Genomic DNA, 24,290 nt, shown 5'->3' with positions numbered 1-24,290 from the left:
CGCGCTGGCTCGGTCAAGTCGCAACGGTGGACTTATGTTTTCGGGCCGACTTTGCTCGGTAGCCATGATGCTCGCGATCTGCGGTGTCACGATGCAGATGCGCTATGCTTCTGTTTGCTTGCGACCTTTCTAATATCTCCGTTTCCAGAGAATACCGACACTCGAGTTGTTATAGAGACATGGGTCATCGCAATCTGCTGAGAGAGAAGAAAAGAAAGCACATACGTACGAGGGTTGTTCTTCCTGCCAATCAGATCCTCCAGCCGGAAGAGGCTTAGTGTATGGGTAGCGACCAATCATAATCTACCGATGATCAGATGAGAATTTGCACGACCCACTGGCTGCCTCGTTGCCTCAAGGCTCAACTGCAGTACAGATAGGGCTTAGGGCTCAGGGCTCAGGGCTGTCAATAACTCTTTATTGAACATATGTATGAAAATCGATAGCTACTTCCTAACAGCAACAACAAACAACCTTGGATACTTCAGAATCACCCTTCCATCCACCGAAACCGGGTACACCTTTTTAATCCTTTCCAAATACGCCTCCACAAACCCCTTTCTATCCTCTTCACTCAATGGATCAATAAACGGCCTCAAACCCGTCCCCTTCACCCACTCCACGACCGCCTCATGATTTTCCAGTACGTGATAATAATGCGTGTGCCAGACATTTATACTCTCACACAACGGAATCAAAGCATCGTAAATTTCTTGTGTAGACTGGAAACGGGCTAGAGCCGGTTGCCGATTGCGTAGAACTTCCGTCCAAGGCTTATTGGCCTCTGAAGCGGTCTCACGCATCATTGCGTGCGAGGGCTCAAGGGAATTGTCCGGTACCTGAAACGCGAATACGCCGCCGGGGGCTTGCATTTCGATAAAGCGGCTGATAAGGGGTAGTCTCTTCTCGGACGGAATCCATTGAAACACCGCGTTGGAGAAGAAGACATCCACTTTCTCCTCGGTGGTAGGCGTCCAGGTATTCAAATCGCCCAACTCAAACTCAACATTCGAGAGTCTGGCGCGCGCCTTTTCGACCATGTCAGGCGATGAGTCCATGGCCGAGATTTGGGCGTCTGGCCATTTGGAGACCAACACCTCCGTGGAATTCCCCGGGCCGCATCCTAGATCAACCACGCGTCGCGGAGAAGAGACAGGAACCTGAGCCAGAAGATCATGCACGGGACGCGTACGCTCTTGCTCAAATTTGAGGTATTGATTCGCGTCCCAGTCTTTGGCTTGTCTGTACCCAGCCCCCGTGTCTGTAGATGACATTCTGATAGTGGCTGATTGTTTTGGTGATGTTCGGAAAGATTGCCGAAACGCGGGGAGAGTTTCGCCTTTCAATGTGTAGCCAAGGCGATGGCAAACAATGACAGAGCTAGATGATAGAAACTTCATCTGATCTATTTCATTCTCGGTTTGTTTTTTTTTAGGTGTATCAATTTGATGCTGAGAATCTTGCATTTATAGAGCCAGGTCAAGAATGGGACTGGCGGGAAGGTCAGCGAGTCTCGGCGACTAATGGAAAAGATCCGATTTTCGCATGTCTCGTTATTTTCTCATAATTTTCTCGATAAACACATTTCTGTAATTGCAAATCAACTAAACTCCAAGTTCGATATTGGAACAAAAATGAATTCCAAATCGGAGATGCGAGTTCGGAATTGTAGTCATCATCGAATGACACGGAATTGTGAAGCGTGACATGACGGAGCTATTACTAGTTTACGTTATCGGAGCAAGCAAAGTAGCCAACAATTGATTCATTCAACATTTTAATCATTACAGAGTACCACGTATCCGGCCATGTACATCCTTTTGTCACACACACGAACACATCTAACTCCCAACCCAGTTATATAACACAATAAACCTTAGAAAAAAAACCTAAGCGCGGCTCAGGCTCTCGCCAGACTCGGCCTTGGCCTGGCCGTACTTAGCAAGACGGATCTTGGAGATACCAATGAATCCGGTGGTGTCGACGGGGCTGAAATCAGTCAAGGTGTCCATGCTGCTCTCCTCAGCGCTGTAGAGCTTCTCGGTCTCACTGTAACGGCCGAGAATGGAGACGGCGCCCTTGTAAGCGCAGAGGCGGACGGTTCCGTTGACAGTATCCTGACTGGCGATGACGCTCTTCTCGATGAACTCACGCTCAGGAGAGAAGTAGAGACCGTTGTACAGGAGCTTAGACCAGTTGAAGGTGACAAACTGGTCACGTAGGGAGCGAACCTCACGGTCGAGGACGAGACCCTCGAGGTCGACGTGGGCGGCGCGTAGGATGGTCATGGCGGGGGAGTCGTAGCAGCCTCGGGACTTGATGCCGATGAAACGGTTCTCGACAATGTCGACACGGCCGATACCGTGCTTGCGACCAATAGCGTTCAATGTGACGAAGATGTCCAAGGATCCAGTGACGGTCTGGCCGGAGGGGGTGACCAGCTTGGTGGGGATACCCTTCTCGAAGGAGAGGCTGAATTCTTCGGGAGTGTTGGGTGCGTTTTGAGGGGAGTCGGTCAATTTCCACATGTCAGCGGGAGGAGTGATGTTGGGGTCCTCCTATGGACATATTAGCATCTATCTTCGAAGTGTGGAAAAAGGTACATACCAAGATACCGGCTTCATAAGAGCAGTGTGCAAGGTTCTCGTCCATACTCCAGGGCTTGGCCTTAGTGGATGTGACGGGAATGCCAACTTGGGCGGAGTAATCGAGCAAGTCGTTTCGACCAGCGAAACGTTCAAAGAACTCGGGCAATCGCCAAGGGGCAATGACTTTGATGGTGGGCTACTTTATTAGCTGCGTTGTTTTGAGTGCGGAGGTGGGGAATTACCTGAATAGCGTAGAAAGCCAGCTCGAATCGAACCTGGTCATTTCCCTTTCCGGTGCAACCGTGCGACACGGCAACACATTGGTTCTGTTGAGCAACACGCATCCTGCAATTGTCAGCACCTCATATCACCTATTAAAGAAGGAAAACGCACTGAGCGCGGGCAATAACGGGACGAGCCAAGGATGTTCCGAGGAGGTATTGATCTTCAAAAATAGCATTGCACTGAATTGCTCGAAAGCAAAGCTCTTCGACGAATTCTTGCTTCAGGTCTTCGACGACGAACTTGACGGCGCCAATGGCGATGGCTTTCTTTTCGGCGGCGGCGAAGTCTTCGGCTTGGCCAACGTCGGCCTGGTAGATGTTAGCTCAATTGAATTCAGAACAAAATAATATAAACGTACCATGAAGGCAACGACATCGTAGCCTTGCTCAATGAGCCATTTGAGAATGACACTGGTGTCGAGACCGCCAGAGTAGGCGAGGCAGACCTTAGGCTTAGCCATTGTGTATATAGTATCGGGAGAATTGAAATTGGGAAGAATTGGAAGAATTGACGAGAACAGAGAGGAGAATTTTTGGGAAGATAAACAAATGTCGGTCAGTTGAGAGTTCTTATTTGGCGGGGAAATTTTTCTAGCGGCAGGAAGGAACTATGTTGAGTCACCGCCGGTCTCGGCCCACTCTTATCTTTGAGTCACCAAATAAATAAATATTTAACTAAGTTATGCTAATTTTTACTTTGGATAGCTTGTCGGTTGATCGAATACAAGGATTTCCAATTGAGTTTAATTAGTGCCATCCATTGAACAAATGTATCGAAATATGCGATAAGCAACATGTAGCGTATTAGTAGTACACAAGTACACAATCATATCTCACGAGCTATATCAGGACTCAATAGCCTTCGCCCTCAGCCCAACAATCTTCCCCTCAGCACCATCCAGAGCAATTACCCAGTATTCCACCCTAGAATGGCCGACCTCGACTCGATATACCTTGACTTCCACGTCGCTCTCACTGACCTTGGAATCCGACGCAGCCACTGCCGCGCGCACTGCCTTGATCACGCTGCTATATTGACTTCGTGGATCAAACGATTTCTCAGATAGGGTCTCGATATCTGGTTTGGATCCGGAGGCGATGAGGGATGCGAATTCATCTACAATCACAACAACGTATAAGCTTAGACCAGAAGTAACGACAAAAGAGCAAGGAGAACTAACCATTTCCAGGCCACTTCCCACTCGAAGCCCCCTTCCAACTCAGCGCCACGGGCTCAAACGGCTCATCTGTCTCGGACACATAGAACGCATCAACCTTCTTCAGCTGTTCCGGCACTTTGACGCCCTTCTCGACGGTCTCGGTTCGTACTTGTTTAGACTGTTGTGCAGATTCCTCGGTATGTGCTTCATCCTTTCCTGCATCGCGCTGTTTGTTCGCCTTATCCAAGAAGGACATGTAGTCTGAATCTGAAGCCATGGTTCTTATGGTAAATGGGGCTCGAGAGAAGAAAAGAACTGTTCGCTGCGTGGATGTAAGTCGTTGCGCTGGTGCAATGAGTGATTGTACTGCAAGTATTGTTTTCGACGGGAGATGCAAAGAATTAAACGCTCTCTGATATGCTCTTGCGAAATGGTTCGAATAGTTGGTCATTTGTTGTCTTGTCCAGGATTGACTGGGTGTTGTGTCAGATCGCGGGGAGAAAACCATGACGCAATGACCCAGAAATTCTTAGGCTGCGATTGATTCCTCAGGCAGCCACTCTCCAACTCATGAACGAGCCCTAGCCCTGCTACTGCTGAGAGACGACTTACATCAGAATTGTGTATGTATATCCATCATATATGTATCCATCTTCTATCTAATGAGCCCACCGGACCATACAATTTTCCACCTCAAACAGCCCTGTACACGGATCCCTCAACCTCTTACTCTCATCAACCCCCAACCTCTTCTCTAGCTCCATAATCCTCTTCGCCCAACCCTCATTATCAATTCTGAAATCAGGACCGAAATCGACAAATCCCAATTTTGTGTATAATGGATGCGCTTCCGCTGATGAGGTGAGCAAACTGGGTAGTCCCTCTGCATCGCTTTTCGCGAGGACGCTGGAGAGTAATTTTGCCCCGATGCCGCGGCGTTGATGGGCTGGGTTTATCATAAGATGTTTGATATCTGTGTAATATTGTCAGTAGTTTTACTTCATTGACTCGGTGGTAGGGGCGGTACAGTAATGCTTCTGCCCCTTCACTACCCCCTCATAGCAAGCATCCATCTCATCATCCCTCGTACTAAATTCTTCCCACAATTCCTTGACATGATCCTTTGGAGCAAATAAATTCGCGAATACCGGCTGACTTCGGTCTAATTGACTTTTTGCATCTTCTTTCTCCTCCTCTTTCTCATGCTTTTCTTCTTCGGCCTGCTTTTCTGGTACTATCGCATACCTAACAAATCCCACTACCTCATTCGTTGCCGCGTCCACGGCGACAAGGAAGATATTCTTGGGATCGCTGATGGCTGTCTTGGTAGTTATCGGAAGAATGTCACGAGGATGAGTCGCCAGGAATCCGCTGTAGAAATTGTGGAATTGTTTGAGGGCTTCATATTGGATTTGGGATATTGAAGGAGCGTCCTCAATTGTTGCTGGGCGGATATTTATATTTTCCATCTTTGCAAGTTTCCACCTCAACTTTGGTAATTCAATGTACAAGGAGCACAATCGATTCAGAATTAGATATTGTAACGACTCAATTGTGTCTTTGGGTTCTGACCGATCTTTGAGAATTGTTTATTTTTTGCATTGGTTACATGGAAAAGTCAAGTCGAGATACACATACTGAGAGACTAGACCAAAACCGGAGCCCGATTATAAGCACCAGCTGCTTGGGCCCAAGCAGCCCTGCTAGGCGGGTAAACAGCAACTGATTAGATTGTATGATGAAATAAAATAATACACATAGATTAAGCAAAATTTAATATGTAATCAGCAAACAATTTCTATATAGATACGGCATGTTCCAACATATTCCAATTAAGCAAACAAAGATTTATGTCGCAAGATATGCTCCTTCCAGGAGGTCAAATTATCTTCAAGAAGTGAGTGCGACTCCTTCAGGCTCTCACCACCAAAGTAACCCTCTCTGTCCATGACTAGCATATTCTCGAGCAATTCCTGAGCCACTGGTGGAGGCAAAAACGACTTGAATGTGTCTTCAGGAAGCTGAACAGCAGCTGCCTTGACTCCGAAAGTTTGTGCGATTTCGTCAGTGAGTTGTTTGGGTGATAGATAGTCTGTAGCCATAAGGATACGTTTGCCAAGGGTGTTAGGATAGTTCTTGACAACTGCCTTGACGAATTTGCCAGTATCTTCTTCGACTTCAAAGACGGGAATCTTGGCCTTTTCCGGATCAATAGGCAAAGCGAGCATATAGACATCATCCCTCTTCTTGATCATACCACCACTGAGACCTTGCATAAAGAGACCAGGGAGAATGAAAGTTGCCGGGATGCTACTATCGCGGATGTATTGCTCAATCTCGGCTTTGCCTTCAAAGTGAGACACATTCGGTAGTTTACCGTTGGTGATTTCTGAGATGCTGCGCAGAGAAGAGAAGATGAGATGTTTGACGCCGGTCTCTTTGCAGGCGTCTGCCACGGCTTTTCCCTGAGCGACCTCGATGTCCTTATTCATGGTTTCCCAGAAGTTGGTGACTAGGAAAACTGTATGGGAGCCTTTGATGGCGGCTTGGAGAGATGAGGGAGACGACATATCCGCCTAGTCAGATTAGTTTGTATCCGTTATGTCGCTTCCGGTATTGAACTTACAGTAACCATCTCAACGCCCTGAGAAGAAAGCTTCGTTGCTGCTTCCTTTGTAATATCACGAGTTATGCCTCGAATCTTGTATTCCTTAGACAAGACAGGATCGGCTAGGAGGCTTCGAATAACGGAGCCACCCTGGTTACCTGTTGCACCGAAAACAGTGATGATGTTCGACATGTTAGTTCTGGTTGAAGTTGATCTTTGAGAAACAGGTGATCTTTGAAAGAAATGGCGAAGTGTGGATTTGAAGGACATCTAAGTCAATGACGAGCTGAGTGAATTGTTTTTGTTGTTGCTGCTGATGTTGTTGTTGTTATTGATGATGTTGAAAAAGACATTCTACGATGGCGAGAGAGCCGGTACTTATACCCACTGAAGGGCCTAAGCTGTACGATCGAAGCCATAACTATTTCCGACGATTCCTCGTACTGCCTGATGGAGTTCACGAAGATGAGGGGATTTCTAAGCGCTTTGACTGAACCGCGGCCGCCGCTAACCAAATCGAACAGCGGCCGCAACTAGCCGTATCTAGTTAGCTAACATCTGTGCTTCAATTTTTCCAGACTGACTGACTGTTTGACTAGCAACAGTTCGCCATCAGCATTTGTGATGATCGGACAATAGAACGAGCGACGAGGCCGAGAAACGAAGTATTATTTGTCACGACGATAATGCCATGTCAGGTTTCCGAACCTTACGGACCGTTAAACATATTGAACCTACATTGATTCACAATTTTATGGATTACGGTATGATCAGATACCCTGAGATTTTTGAATTTTTAGGGATAAGGTATTCATTTTAGACAAAGAAATTCATGCATTGCGCTACACCAACCCAGAACCACAAGACAAAAGAAATCATGTAATTTTTTAGACGGTGGTGACCAAGTCCTTCTTGAGCGTACCCAAGAAAGCGCGCTTCTCGGCAGGGGTCTGGTAAGCACCGTGACCGAACTCGGACGAGGTATCGATCCACTTGAGGTCGATCTTCTCGGTGGCCTTGCGGCTGACTTGGGGGTAGAGAGTCTTGCGGAGAGTCATGACACGCTTCTTAACACCGGGAACGGAACCCTTGACAATGACGAAGTCATTCTTGACCTCGCCGTAGCGGACGAAACCACCAAGACTGTAGAAAATTAGTACTTATTCCAATAAATCAAGGAGAACATAGACCAAGGAGAGACATACGGAGTGATGGTCTTCTTGGAGACATCGAATTCAGTGGAGGCGTTACCCTCGTCAGTACCCTTGCCGATACGGTAGATCTTGTGGTTGACAGAGGTACGGTGGTGGTAACCCATCTGACCAGCACGGGCAACAGTCCACTGGACGTGGTTAGGATGCCAAGCACCGATACAAGCAACCTTACGGAGACCCTTGTGTGTCTTGCGAGGAAGCTTCTTGGTGCCCCAACGAGAGGTAACACCGTTGAAACCGTGACCCTTGGTGACGGCAATGACATCAATAACCTCGTTCTGCTCGAAGATGCTGTCGATATCGATGGTCTTCTCGAAGAGACCCTGGGCGAATTCAACCTTGTCGGCAACGGAGCCACCGTTGACTTGGATTTCCATCAAGTGGGCCTTCTTCTGCTTAAGAGGAGTCTTGCGGATCTGGGTGTGGGCGAGGACACGGACGACAGTGCAGTACTTCTTGATGCGCTCGAGTTCGCGGGCGCTGCTTTCGGTGTGCTTCTTGGTGTAGCGGGTGAAAGCCTTCTTCTTGCTCTTGTACCAGTTCTTGTAGAAGCGGCGCTTGAGCTCGTCGCTCAAGTGCTCGGCCCAGACAGTAGTGAGCGAGCGGAGACCACGAGGAGTCTCAATGTATCCGACAACACCAACGGCAACGAGCTGTAAAAATTAGTCTACCACCCCACCAAAAACGAAAGTGTTCCAAAATTGACGTACAGGAGGAGTCTCAATAACAGTGACGGCCTCAACAACCTCCTTCTTGTGCATCTTGGCACCAGGACGGTCAAGGTCGCGGACAATGGTGGTCATACCGGCCTTGTAGCCCATGGAGGCGGTCAAGTGGACGGGCTTCTTGGGGTCATCCTTGGGGAAGCTATCGCAGTCTTTAGCTTATTTCTTCCAATTCGTACGTTGCATTTTGATTGTCGACTAACCTCTTGACCTTACCACGGTGACGGGCGGCACGCTTGCGTGGGAGGTAGGCGAGAGAGCCTGTATCATTGTGTTAGTTGATCGCACACAATCGACAAATTTTTCGGTGGAATTCGAGATGACGAACCGTGCCTGGGCGCTTCGTACTTTCGGTGACTCCTGTAATCGCATCGTGGTCAGAATTTGCAAATTTTGATAGAAAAAAACTCGAGTCCATTGAAAGGTGCTAACTCACATCTTGACCCTGTTGTCGTTAGTAGTTCGTCGAAGTAGTGAAAGTTCGAATCTTCGAAGAAGCCGCAGATGTTTTACGCGGGCGGACCTTCTCGCATTGTGGGCTGACCTAAGCGAGTCTACCCTGTTTGAGACTAGCGCCGCACCACAAGCGTTGTCGGCTTATCGGTTTATCCGCTTGGCGAGCTGCCAAGTCTTTTGGAGAGTGAGCATCATCCCTTCATGAATGCCTCCTCATTGATCATAACTATCTCTGGCATCCATTCTGCGGATTTGAGCATGCTATTTCTGTGGCGAACATGGGTAGACATGGCGCATTGTCACCGCAGTTGAGAACACCAAGTTCGCCGCATCATCAGTGCAGCGGCTACGGTGAAGAACTTGGATGAAACAAGCATTGATCTATTCTCGTTGCTAGGATGATTCAGAGAAGACTTGACTGATCGTGCTCCTATGTCATATTATGTAGTATGGACTGAACTGCTTTTGTTTGGACACGGACTAAGGCAGCTAACCCCCTTTTCAAGTAGCATACGTATCGTGGTCCTTTGCTCGAGTCGCTCCACAGTGTTGAAATGCTTTTAACACCCTTTGCACTTTAAATTTTTAATCACCATCTACACTCAAGTATTAACGCGTCATAGATAGAATAACTCCGCATCAGGATCCGCTGCTAGTGGTCGTCCGAGACCGGTTCGGTTTTGACTCCTTGAGGCTCCGACACGTTACAGCCCCTGGAGCCACGGCTAAACCCTAGTATGGCAGCACCTATAGAGCTATTTATTATCAACACTCTGACAGGACATGTCGCGAACTACGCCTGACCACTCTAAGTCGATACTTTCATCATACACACTTCGCACACGTGTAATACTCGGCTGCCATCCACTGCTTCATGCATATTGCTTATCCATTGCCAAAGGATGTGGCTGTTTGTTATTGAAGCAGTTTTCAGGTACCAGCAGTCTACGATTGGTGGAATGTTACTACGACAGATGATTTTACCGCTGAGCTGTAGTCAACCTCATACACTATGAAATCTTAATTTGAGAAAGGACTTTTTCATGCTCTGTAGGCGTGGAGACCATCCAGCCGAGCATCCGGATATACTGTGTATATAAGAAAGCTTTGTTCGTGCAGGATGGTAAAAGAGAACTTATGAATCACTGCATTGCATACTCTCGGTTTTCTTTTTTTGCATTATTGCCATTCTTTTCATTTCCCTGAGCTGGTCTCGGATTCCTTCGTTGACGAATTCTATTCATACATTCATTAAGCATAACTTTACATTGCTTCGCTGTATATATTCAATTTCACCAATCGGGAAAATACGCTTGACAGCCATTCATTCAAAATGACGATCACGATGACATCTTACATGGTTCTTTTCTTAGCCGCCTTGTCGACTGCGCGACCCCTTCAACGACGAGAAGTTCCTCAGGAGCACTCCCATCAAAAGTTTCTTACGACCGTGGCAGCCTCCCTTGCCCTCAACAACCCTGACAAGATCGTTGACCCGGTCTTTGGTCTTCTAGGAAATGCTGTACGTCTTGTTACGAAAGTTGCACCAGGCCGTTGACTAACGAGAACAGGCCGCTGCCGCAGGTGCTGGCTCAGTCACTGACCTCAACTGCCTCCAACAAGCAGTAGCCGACCAGGCTTTCACCAACGCCAAAGCCGCCGGAGATGTAAATGGTATGACAGCAGCTTTGGTCTACCGTACCCTTGAACGTAACACTGGTGCTGTCGGTACTGCCAGCGCTCTTTGTACCTCCGTCACAGCCGTGAACCCGGAAATCGCTGCTCTACAACAGCACCAGGACCCCGCCTCCACCGGCGCTGCAGCAACTAATAAGAAAATTGCTCTAGAGCTGGCTACCCAGATTGCTTCCATTGGTGGCGATCCAACTACCGCCATTGAAAGCGGTACCTTCGCTCCGGGTACAATTGGTGACCCAACTGCCAAAGGAAAATCATGTAAGTTGACTGCAGAAGTAATTACTCCATCTTTTGCTAACAGGTTTGATGTGTAGGTGACGACCAGAACGATCCCACTGGCTGTATCTTCACCCAGAATCTTCTTGTCGCAGATGTTACCGCGGATGAGATCAATGCTGCCCTGGCCTCTGCCGGTGTCAGCGGATCTGCCACTGCAGCCGCTTCCGCAACTGCCACTGCCGCAGCAGCATCATCTACGGTGGTAGCAGCAGCAGCCACAGCTACATCAACAGCATCGACTGAAACATGTTCTGGCTCGACTGCTGTAGTTTCAGACTCCGGATCGACAAACACTACCTCTACCAGTGCAACTAGCACCACCAGCACCTCGACCACAACCGCTAGCACAAGCAGCCTTGACCTTGGATCTTGCAGCGGCTCATCACCTTTCATCGTCTTTGGTGCCGGTTTCGATGGCCGTAACACCGATTCTTTTGAACCTGCTGACAAGACAACTTTCAACCATGGATCTGCTCTCGGTATCGCAGTCGTGGCTGACTTTATTTGTGGCCAGCTGAACAGCCCTTGTAATGCACCACAGTCGACTATCGATAAATGCAACAGTGCTGCCTCAGCAGCGTCGTCATTGTCAGGACAGGCGGCCGCCGATTCCTTCAACTCGGCATTGGCATAATCCTGATAAGGCGATCGAATCCTATAACTACGATCACATTTCAAATGATGTGGTAACGAACGTCAAATTGACAAAATCTTTATTGTCATCACATTTGCAACAAGCTAAAAGCTTCATAAGCTCTATCCATGTATCTAGATAGAACATCCATAGGCAACTTTTAGACACCAAGAGTAACATTTTCTTGTGTCAAGATTTTCAAAGTAGTATCAACTCTCATCACGATTGTCCTTCCAAGTTTCCTGCTTAGCAAATCCCATTTTCACGAAAGGACTCTCCATCAAATCTGATAAACGCATTTTCTTTGCAGTCTCAAGCGAAAGCTCAACGTCTCGAACGCCCCTCGGGCGCATAGCGGTTTCATAAGAAGTGACACCGGTTTCAAGCGTGACTTGGCCAAGGATTGTTTTCTTGATTGCACAAAAAAGCTCTGCTACATCCCGCATGGCATTATTCAAGCCCTGGCCACGATCTACCCATAGTACTCATTAGTATTGAATTAGAGGAAAAGATGTTGAATGACTCACGAGGCAACATTGAGTGAGCAGCATCTCCTGCCAATGTCACTGTACCATGATGATTGTTCCATTGAATAGGTGCCCACTGCTGCGACTGATCAAGAGGGAGGATTTCATCCTCAGGTAACGCAACACCAGCCGTGCGAAACGGTTCGCACATTTTGAAACATCGCGCCTTGTAAAATTCCAGTCTTGTCTTTGGGTCTTTGAGGTCATCGAGATAAGGAGGTCCCCACCAGCAGTGCTGGATTTGAAACTTCCATTCCTCGGGCTTCTCCTGGTTGGAGCAGTCGAGGGCTGGTTTGTTCGTGTCTTAGTTTCGACATATCACAGTCCTCGAGGATGAACGTACCGGTTAGCAGAAAATTGCCATGATAATCCGGATGATACGCAATCTTTCCAATGGGATGATATTTGCGTAACAAAACAGCCTGCTCGGCAGTATATCCACAAGCGGCATGATTCATCATGCCCAAGTCAATATCAGTCGGCTTCCCAAAGTCTTCTCCCACGAGAAAGTTGCGCACTATGGACCGCGAGCCATCGCAGCCAACTAGTAAATTGCCTGTCTCCTGATATCCATCGGAAAAAGACGCTATTACTAGTCCATCGTGGTCATGGGCTACCCCGACTAATTTCTTCTCAAACTGGAATTCCCGAAGTCAGTAACAACAGCAAAGATCACAATAAAACAGCGAGATGAGTACCCTTATATTCAACCCTGTCTCCCAACCCAACAGTCTCCGTAACTTCCGCCTTGAGACGCGTACTATTCCAGGCATATGTACTTCTGCGATAACTTCACCAGTTTCTCCATTGATGTGAGGAAAAGGTTGGTCAGCATCGTAATGAGGATCAACCAACGCTTCTCTTAGCCGTGACTGGATATAGTCCGGGATGACGGAGAAGAGGTACTCCTTTCCCCAATGTAACTGCATACCTTGACTCGTTCAGTACTTGAGATTATACGTAAAATGAAGGGGAAAGCATACCCCAGTCTCGAGATTTATTCCAGTAAACATCTTCAGCATCGCGTTCGAAGAGACTATAAGTTATATTTTCCTTGTTTTTCCAATGAGTTGAATGCGAATCACTATGAGAAATAGACTACTGACTCTTTGCAGGCCGTGGGCGAGAGCAAGGCCACTCGTTCCTTTTGACCAACTATCAGCTTATCCTGTGCTCATGTACATCGTAGGATGACACATACCTCCTCCTATAATTAGTACCCTGAAGCCGGTGATTGATCCCATTGATGTTATTAAAAGTTCCCACTGTTACAAACGGCTGATATGATTTCATATGCGACTGCGTCAATCAGAACCTTCAGTTTGGCACGGGTTTGAGGGATGCATTCATGGATCTTATAATAATTTCAAAACCCCGCGGGCTCAATGTTTGTGTAACGCTCATATAGTTGAGCGGATTGGTTGATTGTCGATGTTTGCATGCATGCAAAGTAACGCAGTCTTGCATGTTGTTGCGTGCATTCGGTTGGTAAGATTGCTTTTCTTCAGCTCGACATTGGGTGGTTGTAGAGAGAAAGAAAAACATTAAAATATCTCATCAAGTCTTTCTTTTAATAGTATCCGGGACTGACTAAACATCTACTCAAGCGTCCAAGAAGAAGAATGAAATTCGAGTAAAGAATCAAGGTATGGACGATTCAAGGAAGCAAAAAGTCGAAACATCTAATAATATCGGAGGGCAACAGCTCAAAGATTGTCGCTTGAGTTTACCTGTGTCTCTGCTGGTTATTATTCCGAATCCGTATGTTCAGCTCTGTTTGCTTCCATTTGTCTGTGTCTCTGCTGGTAATTATTCCAAATTCGTATGGCCACCCTTCGGCATCGACTCCGAAGGAATTCCCGAACGCCTTGCTTGAATGATTCATCAAAAGCTTGGAAAGGAAAAGGCGCCTCAACATACTCCAGAAGCAAATTATTACGTGAATCCACACAAGAGGCCCCCCAGACATACGATACAGAACCAGTGCTTTGTCCGCCCTGAAGCTCGCATCTGAGCTTATAGAACGGAAACGGAGGAAGGCGAGTGGCGTTTTGATAGCAATTTCGACGAGATAATAACCACACGTCTGCGATTATCGGGCCAACCATGCTTGGACTTGATTTTTTGGATTCATCTCCGTAAATCAGCTCTTCGAGCTGACCAGGATTACTCCATCGAACACCATGAAGCCAAGAACCATCGTAAGGTGGCGCATCTTGTTCGTGAATCGTGATGACAATCACAAGTTGCACCTCTCCATTGGTACCATATAGCCATTGTTTGGCATTATCCAAAACTTCCTCCTCTGTCTCGTTGTTTTCAACGTGTACTACCATCAACGGCCATCGTTGATTAGCATTGATAAGCGCGGTTTGTGGCCTCTTTATCATGTCGATGTTGTTGGTGAGCATGTATGCTAAAATCTTGTCAGATACCAAGGCGAGATGAAGTTGAAGCAGGAGGCGGGGCATACGTTCGCCTTGCACAATGGACCAGCTCCTGGAGTTATCATCACCCAGACGGTCTATAGCGGTGTGAAACCAGGTCAGAATACCCTTCAATGCTCCACAAGCTGGATCAGGCTCCTGTGGTCGTAGTAGAAGACGTCCCTGACGTGCGTCGTAGTCGAATCCCTGCAGACTTCCTGGAGGCTGCTTGGCTTGCCATTCCAGAAACTTATTCATAGTGACCTGTAAGTGGAGATGAAAGAAACTTAGCCGGAGCCGCCAATCGAGAAATAAGATTTGAGAACATACCGGAAAAGCTGGGATGGCAAGGTTGCGTCTGATTTCGCGTCGAATGGAGGCAATGAGTTCCGGAGTGATATCTTCCACGCATCTGATATTCGCAATTGCATTTTCAACGAACTCGTTGATACCGGGAATGGGGGTATCGCGGAGAAGTCTCAAGGGAGGAATCATGCTTCCAGAAACCGCTTCTTTTGACGGCCCGGGTTATCGCTCAGGAGGTAATGCATGCATAGAAGTATGCGAGCTATCGTAACTAGACAGCAAAATAGTAAGTAACTGCAGACTGATAGTCGAAGGATGAGTGAGGAAGATTCATTTCCGAGATGAACCACATTGAGAAGTCATGAGGTCGCCGGATGCCTTCCGAGTCTGAATGGCTGTCACGGAGGAAGGAGGCCGTTCTACTCCCCAAGAGGCTTCTTGCCCATTGAATCCAGCGTTGAGTCCTTCCACAAGCATCAATATCTGAGAGCTGATAGATAAAACAACAGTAGCTAGGTGATAACGAAAGTCCTGGGTCCATGATACTGATATGTCATGCGACAAGCTCATCTGAAACATGTTTTATCTGACATGAGATGTCCAAGGAAAACGACATATAACATCAGGTCAGAGACGTGGGTCATTATCAAGATTTCATCATCTGAACTTTGATGCCCATGTCCACGGCATCACAAATGACTCTACCGAGTACCAGCGTGAGTCAACTATAGTCACACTTAGCCGTTGAAGAATCCAAACACTCATAAATTGCTTTCTCAGGTAAAAACTGAGTTCAATACGAAGGAAACTTTTGATCAAACATGAAACTTTACTCCCTGCCATCAAACATGGTCGCCATCATCACTGTTTTGATAGGAGCTATCTCCCTAGTTCAAGGTAAGTAAATCTAAACGCCAGCAGCTATCTTTTATAAAAAATATCTGCAATGCCCTAACACAGAACGATTAACAGGCCTGATAATTACATCTCCAAAGGCAGACGACAAGATCGACCTTCAACAAGGCCTCCCCATTTCATGGATCGTTGAAGATAACGACAATCTAACAGCTACCATCAGCATCTTCCTTTATAAGGACAGATACTCCCAGGTATTCTTAACTCAGTCTGAGCCTGGGGGTGCTGTTCCTATCAATGATTCAAGCTACAATTTTCAGTACACTCCGGACAAATTCTACATTTCGCCAGGAACAAACTACGTTGTTTACTTAATCGACCGCAAAATTACTTATGAAAGTGGCAAATTCGCAATAGTCAATACTAACAGGCGTGTCACTTCCACGATTCCCCATCCCACTGCTACTCAAAAAGGCTCAAAAAAATCGCCTTCAGCGTCAGCGTCGGCCTCGGTCAGGTTGAATTCGACATCTACTCATCTCCCGCATCATACACCGAGCGCATCTTCAGGTAGGGCAAACGGCTTGACAGATAACGGTATAGCGACCGGTTCAATGAGCCTTGTTATCATCGGAGGACCGCTTTTCTGGGGCCTGATTTTGGTGTATATACAGGGTGGGCTGATTTGGACTTGAGTCATTTACATGAATCTCATCAGTCAGGTTCTTCATGCTTTCAATTTTTATACCTTGATGATTCCAAATTTGAGTACTTCATCTTTGCCTTTCAGCGACTAGTAACTCCAATGACCTTAGCCTTCCAACGGATGCCCGCCAGAATACTGGAGGCCTACCTGAAGACACTTGTCAGAATTTTAAGACGACATACGTGCGCGCGAGCTTGGGAATGTCAAGTAATTAATCTACCCAGAATCTTTGAAAGAAGCAGCTTCATCATACGAAAATTAAAAGCGAACCTTGTATCTATAATTATTGCTCTAATTGTTATTGCATAATGATCCGAGCTTGATACCCCCAATTTCAATGCCCTACTCATAACACGCATACGACAAGCATTTCTAATACGAAAGCCGAACAATTTTTTAAAGATGTCGAACGAGAATGATTGTTGATTTCAAAGCTGTAAGCATGCATTTTTGGCTTTGCACAACGGAAAGCAAGCTATGATGATCTTGGTGGCTCAGACTGCTGATCTCATAGCCACTGTGTTCTTGCCTGACGTTCACCGATGAGCGCTCTTGTAAATTCCACGATTAATTTCTGCTAGTTAATCGTGACTATTATTAGGGGTCTGACTAGTACTTACGACTAAGTAGCACTTATTTGTTGCTAAATGCTCCTGGTCAAAATCTAGACTTCAATTGTTAGGGCATCGAAGGGCACCTGGGCAGTGACATCTCCAGGGCTGCACAGCGAATTTTTTACCCACACATCGCTAAATGAAATATATTATAAATTTATAAACCTGTATACAAATATTTTGTTCGTGACAGAGTTCTATTTTAGCTCTGCTCCTCGCCATTAGAATTGAAGCTCTAATTTGTGTATCTCATGCTCCTAAGCTCCAGGTGCAATCGGATCCTGCAAAAGAGGGATAAAAGTTAGTTCAGCCAGCTTACACCTCTTCTAAAGTGCTTACTTAGAGACTCGCTAGAGCACTAATATAAGCGTTACTAGAACACTTGTCTAGAGCTCGCACAAAGGACTTATTAAGGACTTATTTCGGGCTAATAAGTCACAAAGACATATGAGTGTGCGGGTTTGTAAAAGATCCCAATTAGCACTGTGTGGAGAATAAATTTCTGTGCAGATACACTGTCCGCTCAAAAGCGTCAAAGTCACCGAATCTAGCAGGTCCACGTAGGCTAATATCTGACATTACCGAGTTGACTGCAGATACTCCTACACATTACTACGTTCCTCCAATGCGATTCATTAACTCGTGGATAATTGCCTTGCGACGCAAAGCGCAAGTTTCGTTGTTGGCTCAAGAAGTTCAGTAATTGTTGGCAAGACTCAGCATTCAGTTTCGATTTGGTGGCTGGCATATGAAAGTGCCCACTATTGACACTATTAATGAAAATAGTCCAACATAGAGTTGTCGGCACAGACAAATGAAAAGCAGCGGCTCAATTTAGGGCCAACATCTTCTGCAGACTCCACCATTTAAAAGAAGATTGAGAGATAGGCGAAGCCACTAAACGTCATCATAGTAATTAGCCGCCCACTTTAGGGGGCCCGTTCGACTCCAGATCAACAAGCTGAAGACTCTCGGCTGTGCCTGTGGAGATGGATTAACTAGTTATTGGTCATTGGTTTGTTACTTACTGTTTGAATGGGTTTCAAATAGAGAATAATAAATACTGAGGCCCTTGCTTCTGCCGCCCACTGTCGCAAGTTTTTCTCCATATTATGCACGGAATCTTCTCTTCGTTGAGTATAGAACTTCGCATTTACCACGATCGGATTGACTGAGAAAAGCTTCTCGGGGTTTAATATAAGCTTATTCGCAGAACGGCCTGCAAACAAAAGCTTAAAAATGTTCTCCACCATCAAGCTCGAGAGAACTGCTCTCTTGCTCACCTCACTTATCGCCATCCTATCCCCGTCGCTGTCAGCAGTTGCCCTCGCCAACCAAACCTGCTACTACCCAGATGGATCGATTGCTCAGGGCGATAAGCCATGTGGGAATGGGACAGATGTAGCGTGCTGTGGATCAGGGGGCATCTGCCTATCTAATGGTCTTTGCATGGACGTCGCTCAGCCGAATACGTTGGCACGATCTTCATGCACGGACAAGTCATGGACTAGTGGAAATTGTCCAAACTACTGCCTTCAGGGTGAGTCGGCGTCGCGCTTCATTACCTCGGCCCCGCATGAAAAGTTGCTGTATACTAATCTTGACTTCATCACGCAGAGACGAGTTTCAACAAAAGTGGCTGTTCGATTATTCTCTTTTCATATCTCAACAGCGTCGGCGAGTACTGCTGTAACAACATGGACGCGAGTGATAACACACCCATCTGCGCTTATAACCTATCGACTTTCCAAATTCCGGACTCGAGCATTGTCCCAGGTTTTGCGCTTCTGTCAGACTACACCACTATCTCAAATGCCACGTCCTCAACGAATGCTACGTCAACGAATGCTACGTGCTCCACAGAAAATAACTCTAACAGTGACCACCATACCGTCATCGGAGTAGGAGTCGGCGTTGGAGTATCTTTGGGTCTCGTCGCACTAGCTTCAATCGCTTGGGCGCTCTGGGAACGACAAAAATTGAATCGCTACAAGACCGAAACCCTCGCAAGTGCGAAGGCATCATCACCATATTCGGATGCAGCACCTCAGCAGCAGGCGTACAATATGACGCCTATGGACACTGGCGCATACGGACAACCAGCGCCGACATACAATCATAGTAATAATCAGTATAATTCAGCTTTGTTGTCGGAGATGGGAACCAGAGGCCCCGTGGAGTTGGACTCGAGGAAGTAGAGTGGGTGGGTTTAGGACTGCGAATGAAAGCCGAAACAAGATCAAAGATATCGAAGTACGCTTAAAGTGAAGGATTGGAAAACGAACCATCAATGTACAAACTAATGCAATGACTTGAAGTGTTTAATATGCATACAAATTAGCTACAAGCAAGACAAATGATAAGAGATGACTAAATGCAATTGGCGCCTTAAAGGCCGTCAAAATGCCAATTGAATCGAATGAACAAGTCACTAACTACGAGGTTGACTCGGTGACTGGCCATCAGATATGCTGATGGTGTATATGTTGCTAGGATATCCATTTCGGTGAGGTACCACATCGAGGGCCTGTTGGGAGCCGGTGATTAGGGCTTGGTGACACTGGATAATGTTACACTAAATCAACACCTGCAGCGCCAAAATAAACTCCATGTAAAACTTAAATATCACTAGTAAACACAGGTCGGGGATCTAAACTACTGGTGCAAATCGTATACGTGTGATGAATATTGGATGTCCCTCTACTACGCATAAGAGTTATGGGCTTGCAGATAAAAAAACTACTTTTGATGATCATAGTGTCCTGATATTGTAATTTATACATGAATATGTTGTTGACTAAAGACAGTGATCATCCCTCACTGGTATAACTTGATGGAGTTGATCGAGAAGTAGGTCTCCGAGTAAGCCGATGGGTTAGCAGCAACATAAGCATTGCAAGTCGATTGACCTGTTGTGGTAGCACAATCGGTCCAATCGGACCATTCCTGACCACCAGCGCCATTTGCGCCACAGAAATCAAGATTGAAGATCTAAATGACGACCGTCAGCTCAAATGAAGAGAAATCTCTGGTGATAGTGTCAACACATACCACAGTCTGATCAATGAAGTTGCTAGCAACATCACATCCATTGTTGGAGTCGAATTCAAACAACGGAGTGCCCCAGCCGGAAGGTTCAGGGTTGCCATTGGTGATGTCCGCTGGAATCTCGTCGCGTGGGAATACCCACAGCTGCAGTGAGTCTTCAAGAGAGAGGACCCAGACACCACCACCGGCAGAATTGAACCCGGCTCCGAACTGGCTCGACGTGCTTTGGACTCCGCAGCCACCACCGTTGGAGAGAGTGCAGTCGGTACGAATATCCGTTCCAGTGAAGTCAGTGGTTGAGAGAGTGCATGTGTTGCCGGTGTGCAGAGAAACGTAGGCACCGGCAACATCATCGTAGGCCTCCATGATATCAATCTCGCCGTAGGGATTTGCTTGGTTGTTGATTGTCCAGCTTGATGAGGAAGTTAGACACGAATATGTTTTCTCAAGGGTGAGCAGGGTGTTTTCTTACTATGCAGGCCAGATACCGCAAACGGAAACAGGCAGGTGTGCAAAGTCTGTGATCAGAATACCATTGCTGAAGGTATCTTGACTGTATACACGGACGGAATTACGACCCGTTGAGGATGAGTCCAGGACAGTGGTACTGTCGACTCCTAGGTAGATCTGACTGTTGCTTGTGCTGTAGAGACCGTCACTGGATGCAGTGCTCTGGTCAACGTAATTGACAAATCCCGCGGTTGGATCTGTTTCCTATTACACCTTTCGTGAGTCGACAATTTATTAATCAACATGCTTCAACTAGTCCCTCACCGTATCGAAGACGAAGTAGTCTAGAAAGTTGCTGGAGTTAACATCCCATTGTAAAGTGTACGCAGCAGCCCCTGTCCCCAGAAGCACCGGACAGGCTGCAGCAGCTAAAGTGGTTGTCTTCATGTTGTTGTTATTGACCGTCGCGTTGTATGGGGTATGGATTTGCGAGACGATATAAGGACTTGAGGAATTATAGAGTAGTGAAGAATATACAAACTTTTGGATCCCCTGGGTTCGGATATTCGGGCTTTTATGTACAGAGCCAGGTTACAACTTTGAACGAGATTTGTGGATTCGAGTCTATTCCTTAAAATTAAGGCTATTTCTAAACATTCAGCCTTCTTCCGAATAGAGATAATGAAACCCCGTTCTATGATCCATCGCGATGGAACAGTAAACGCTTTTCAGTAAACTGGTTTAGTCAAGTGCCGGGGCTGAAATCATGGATACTAAAATAGTGACAACCGTCTGAAACAACAAACGCTGATGCAACCTTAGCTAGAACCCTTTATTTCGTGGGTACGTAGAGAACGCGCATCGATTTATATGTTCCTCTCACGCACATCGTTTTTGTATGATGATTTTACATGAAAATAAATATCCGCATTGTACGAATGCTGAACCGAACTTTCATGGGAATTTTGAGAGCTAGGTTTTGATTCGAGATACGTACGAGTTGCCGTTGTATAGGTAAAGCCCTAACAAGAACCCGCAAATTAGTCACATGTAAGATCGTGGGTCCAAATTCAATGTTCGTACCATGTAACATCAATGGTCCGTTGCTTCACTCCCTCGGCAGACTTGTACATAATGCAGTGGAGACTGCCATAAGTCGAAACGAAACCAAGCCTGTTTTCGTAGGTCAGCATTGACTTTATTGGTCGTGGATCAAAGGTAGAACCAATAAAGGCGCTTAATCTCGTGTCGTAGGAGCGTATCTATAAAGTGGCGTTAGGCATTCGCTGGCACAGCGAGAGTTTATTTTCATTCCACCCCGTGTCTGGAGTAAAAATAGTACGCAGTTAGTCGCTTACTACTCAGACCTAGATGTTTGAAAAAGTCCATGCTGTCTACCATAAAGAGTATAAAGCCAAAGCATAGACCATGAGCCCTGAGCTGATAGATGAGCCCGGGCGCCTCTCCTCGTTCTCGTTCCTGTGTGTTGGCCGTTATATAAGTGTGGGAAGGCTGTGCATTGCTATGGCACCCCGGCCTTTGGGCACGTGATTAGGCTCATAAAGTTTCATGAATCGTGAGGCGCTCTCAACTCCCAGTAAGAATACGCACTCACAATGCGAATATGCATTGATTTAAAGTTTTGCCTTTAGTCATGGATGATAAGTGAAGTGTGTGGGATCAAGGGCCCAAGTATCCGTTCAACGAACATCACCCTAACTTGTTCAATCATCGTGCTGATACTACAAGAATCGGGGCCTGCAGCCAATCATTTATATTATGATAGCATGCTAGCTGTATAAAGTTAGCACGCATCACAGCGTAGGGTTAGGGTTGCACCGGTTACTCTATTCGATCTCAAAAGAATTAGGTACTGGCGATAGTAGAGAAAAATAAGCATTGAGACATTAGGGTACATGTCATTAGAGTAACTTTAGCTAGTTCGAATAGCTAGTTCGACAGCTACTTCATATCCATCATCACTGAAAAGAATGTGTGTCACCCGCTGTTTTTCCCCTCCTGTCCAGTGCTAATTTGTTGTTAGTCTTGGAAACAGATAATCGCACACCCAGGTGGCTTTCAGAATACGAAGTTTCTTTTATAACGCAGGTCAGACAGGACATCTTCTTTATCAGCCCCTTGTGGAATGCTCCGAAGCCCCCCACCCCGCGAGTTGATTCATTTCTTGAGACGTCCCATATCTGGGGGACGACGCACGAAGCTGAATGCAGTCGATGAGGGGTTTTTCGACGCTCTCTGTAAAAAGTTTACTTTATGAGCCTGCTCAATGCTTGCTTCTAAGCTCAAGACCGAGTTATTAAGATAAGCGAAAATGTTGTATCCAAGGCTAGACTGAGGAGTAGTGATTACAGATTGGCATCCGCCGTTATTAGAATCGCGCCATAAGCACCGGAGATATTTACAGGTTCACGAACGAGCTCAATATTTTGGTATCGAATGCGAATGATTTGCTCCGGCAACAGAGCCCGTCGATATTTCCACGCCAGGCCTTCTTGGGAGAAAACCCCTCGAGGCAGAGAGAAGACATGCCATCATGCACCATATCTGTAGTCTAGGTAATAAAGAGTCTGATTAAACAAAAGTTTGAAGCTTGTTATCAGCAGGGAACTTTTTCCGTCTCTTCGTTTCATCAATAGAAAAGGAAAGCCTGACAGTATCAAGTAATTTTCTCACAGCTTTAAACATACTTCTGAAAGCCTTTTCATGAATCTGGCAATCTGAGACCGGATCTAAGTAAATTTTAGACTCTATCTGCAAGTGTCAAGGATGTTATGTAATCAGCAATCAGAAACTAGACCATAAAACTTTGAGCGATGATCATGTTGGGTCGCATATCAAATCGAGCCCGCTAATGCTCATACATGTATCTAAAGCCGATTTTCCACGCTAGAGCGATCAGATTTGACAAGGATATTGACACATGGAGTGGAATGGAAATCCAATTTTTGTGTATAGCATATCCGACAAACAGACGGCACGAGGAGAAGCCTCCGCGCAAGAAACAGTCTTAAGAACATAAAACACGAGACTAATCAATGAATTTCCTATACAGGAAAGTCTCCCTAGCGTCCTGTCAGTCAAATCTGCATTTATCCGATCCAACCATGAATGCAGTGAAACCTGGAGGATGTACCACTCTGTCAGTTGGGCACACAGGCCACAGGGCCCTCGACACATCCAAGATTGGAACTTTCATATGAAGAATTAGTAATGACAAACGACGGTCTGCTTCAGCGATTCTCATGTGGCTTCTCATGATTTATTCGTGCGTAATAGGCCCCAAGGATAAGCTTGGGCCGCTAAAGCAAATGATTACGTCTAAACTGACTGATAACTGAGATAGTAGCCGAGGAAGCTTAGAGATCCAGCGCTATTCCCCAATCCTGAATATTCAGATGAAATTAAGTGTGGAGTGACTTAGTGACGAAGAAGTCACGAATATATCACGAAATATATGGTCAAATTTCGAAAGTTGCGCGGCATATGTTTCCAACAAGTAGGAGTGTTGGAATTGCTTGCCACGGTCTTGAAAAATTCCCTACAGGATAAAATAGGAAGCGCAACTAATCGAAAATCTCAACGTTAATAGGTCGTAGAATGGAATAAAAGGCGTGCTGCCATGTAACGTTGATGTAGTAAATACTAATCAAATGCAAGCTGTACTCAGGTTGACAGTCAAAATCCAAATAAT

General features: G+C 46.2%; 10 protein-coding genes across 10 annotated transcripts; 2 read left to right on the top strand and 8 right to left on the bottom strand.

Annotated features, from left to right (window-relative positions):
- Positions 1 to 446: 446 nt before the first annotated feature.
- On the bottom strand, positions 447 to 1,274 carry BHQ10_002657 (uncharacterized protein; the record flags this gene model as incomplete). Its single annotated transcript, XM_040874827.1, has 1 exon — positions 447 to 1,274. The coding sequence occupies one exon, from the start codon at positions 1,272 to 1,274 to the stop codon at positions 447 to 449; it is 828 nt and encodes a 275-aa protein (XP_040731162.1).
- Positions 1,275 to 1,889: 615 nt separating this feature from the next.
- BHQ10_002656 (uncharacterized protein) lies at positions 1,890 to 3,333 on the bottom strand (the record flags this gene model as incomplete). The annotated part of the gene is made up of 5 exons (XM_040874826.1): positions 1,890 to 2,558; positions 2,608 to 2,784; positions 2,831 to 2,933; positions 2,982 to 3,181; positions 3,232 to 3,333. The coding sequence occupies 5 exons, from the start codon at positions 3,331 to 3,333 to the stop codon at positions 1,890 to 1,892; spliced, it is 1,251 nt and encodes a 416-aa protein (XP_040731161.1).
- A 384-nt stretch (positions 3,334 to 3,717) lies between these two features.
- On the bottom strand, positions 3,718 to 4,309 carry BHQ10_002655 (uncharacterized protein; the record flags this gene model as incomplete). Its single annotated transcript, XM_040874825.1, has 2 exons — positions 3,718 to 3,989; positions 4,054 to 4,309. 2 exons carry the CDS (start codon positions 4,307 to 4,309, stop codon positions 3,718 to 3,720), a joined length of 528 nt encoding a protein of 175 aa, XP_040731160.1.
- Positions 4,310 to 5,027: 718 nt separating this feature from the next.
- On the bottom strand, positions 5,028 to 5,501 carry BHQ10_002654 (uncharacterized protein; the record flags this gene model as incomplete). The annotated part of the gene is made up of 1 exon (XM_040874824.1): positions 5,028 to 5,501. The coding sequence occupies one exon, from the start codon at positions 5,499 to 5,501 to the stop codon at positions 5,028 to 5,030; it is 474 nt and encodes a 157-aa protein (XP_040731159.1).
- A 363-nt stretch (positions 5,502 to 5,864) lies between these two features.
- BHQ10_002653 (uncharacterized protein) lies at positions 5,865 to 6,832 on the bottom strand (the record flags this gene model as incomplete). The annotated part of the gene is made up of 2 exons (XM_040874823.1): positions 5,865 to 6,608; positions 6,659 to 6,832. 2 exons carry the CDS (start codon positions 6,830 to 6,832, stop codon positions 5,865 to 5,867), a joined length of 918 nt encoding a protein of 305 aa, XP_040731158.1.
- A 695-nt stretch (positions 6,833 to 7,527) lies between these two features.
- Positions 7,528 to 9,112, bottom strand: BHQ10_002652 (uncharacterized protein; the record flags this gene model as incomplete). Its single annotated transcript, XM_040874822.1, has 7 exons — positions 7,528 to 7,783; positions 7,846 to 8,507; positions 8,565 to 8,721; positions 8,783 to 8,840; positions 8,908 to 8,939; positions 9,016 to 9,024; positions 9,093 to 9,112. The coding sequence occupies 7 exons, from the start codon at positions 9,110 to 9,112 to the stop codon at positions 7,528 to 7,530; spliced, it is 1,194 nt and encodes a 397-aa protein (XP_040731157.1).
- A 1,256-nt stretch (positions 9,113 to 10,368) lies between these two features.
- Positions 10,369 to 11,646, top strand: BHQ10_002651 (uncharacterized protein; the record flags this gene model as incomplete). The annotated part of the gene is made up of 3 exons (XM_040874821.1): positions 10,369 to 10,557; positions 10,607 to 10,991; positions 11,048 to 11,646. The coding sequence occupies 3 exons, from the start codon at positions 10,369 to 10,371 to the stop codon at positions 11,644 to 11,646; spliced, it is 1,173 nt and encodes a 390-aa protein (XP_040731156.1).
- Positions 11,647 to 11,855: 209 nt separating this feature from the next.
- BHQ10_002650 (uncharacterized protein) lies at positions 11,856 to 15,094 on the bottom strand (the record flags this gene model as incomplete). Its single annotated transcript, XM_040874820.1, has 6 exons — positions 11,856 to 12,118; positions 12,174 to 12,461; positions 12,517 to 12,811; positions 14,354 to 14,589; positions 14,647 to 14,863; positions 14,930 to 15,094. 6 exons carry the CDS (start codon positions 15,092 to 15,094, stop codon positions 11,856 to 11,858), a joined length of 1,464 nt encoding a protein of 487 aa, XP_040731155.1.
- A 3,225-nt stretch (positions 15,095 to 18,319) lies between these two features.
- On the top strand, positions 18,320 to 19,278 carry BHQ10_002649 (uncharacterized protein; the record flags this gene model as incomplete). Its single annotated transcript, XM_040874818.1, has 2 exons — positions 18,320 to 18,620; positions 18,698 to 19,278. 2 exons carry the CDS (start codon positions 18,320 to 18,322, stop codon positions 19,276 to 19,278), a joined length of 882 nt encoding a protein of 293 aa, XP_040731154.1.
- Positions 19,279 to 19,897: 619 nt separating this feature from the next.
- Positions 19,898 to 21,025, bottom strand: BHQ10_002648 (uncharacterized protein; the record flags this gene model as incomplete). Its single annotated transcript, XM_040874817.1, has 4 exons — positions 19,898 to 20,071; positions 20,132 to 20,540; positions 20,601 to 20,842; positions 20,903 to 21,025. 4 exons carry the CDS (start codon positions 21,023 to 21,025, stop codon positions 19,898 to 19,900), a joined length of 948 nt encoding a protein of 315 aa, XP_040731153.1.
- Between the last annotated feature and the right edge of the window lie 3,265 nt (positions 21,026 to 24,290).

The sequence above is a fragment of the Talaromyces amestolkiae genome, assembly GCF_001896365.1.
Source record: "Talaromyces amestolkiae strain CIB chromosome Unknown scaffold4.1, whole genome shotgun sequence".
NCBI lineage: Eukaryota > Fungi > Ascomycota > Eurotiomycetes > Eurotiales > Trichocomaceae > Talaromyces > Talaromyces amestolkiae.
Note: the sequence above shows the minus strand (reverse complement) of the source record. Positions and strands in the feature narration are given on the sequence as shown.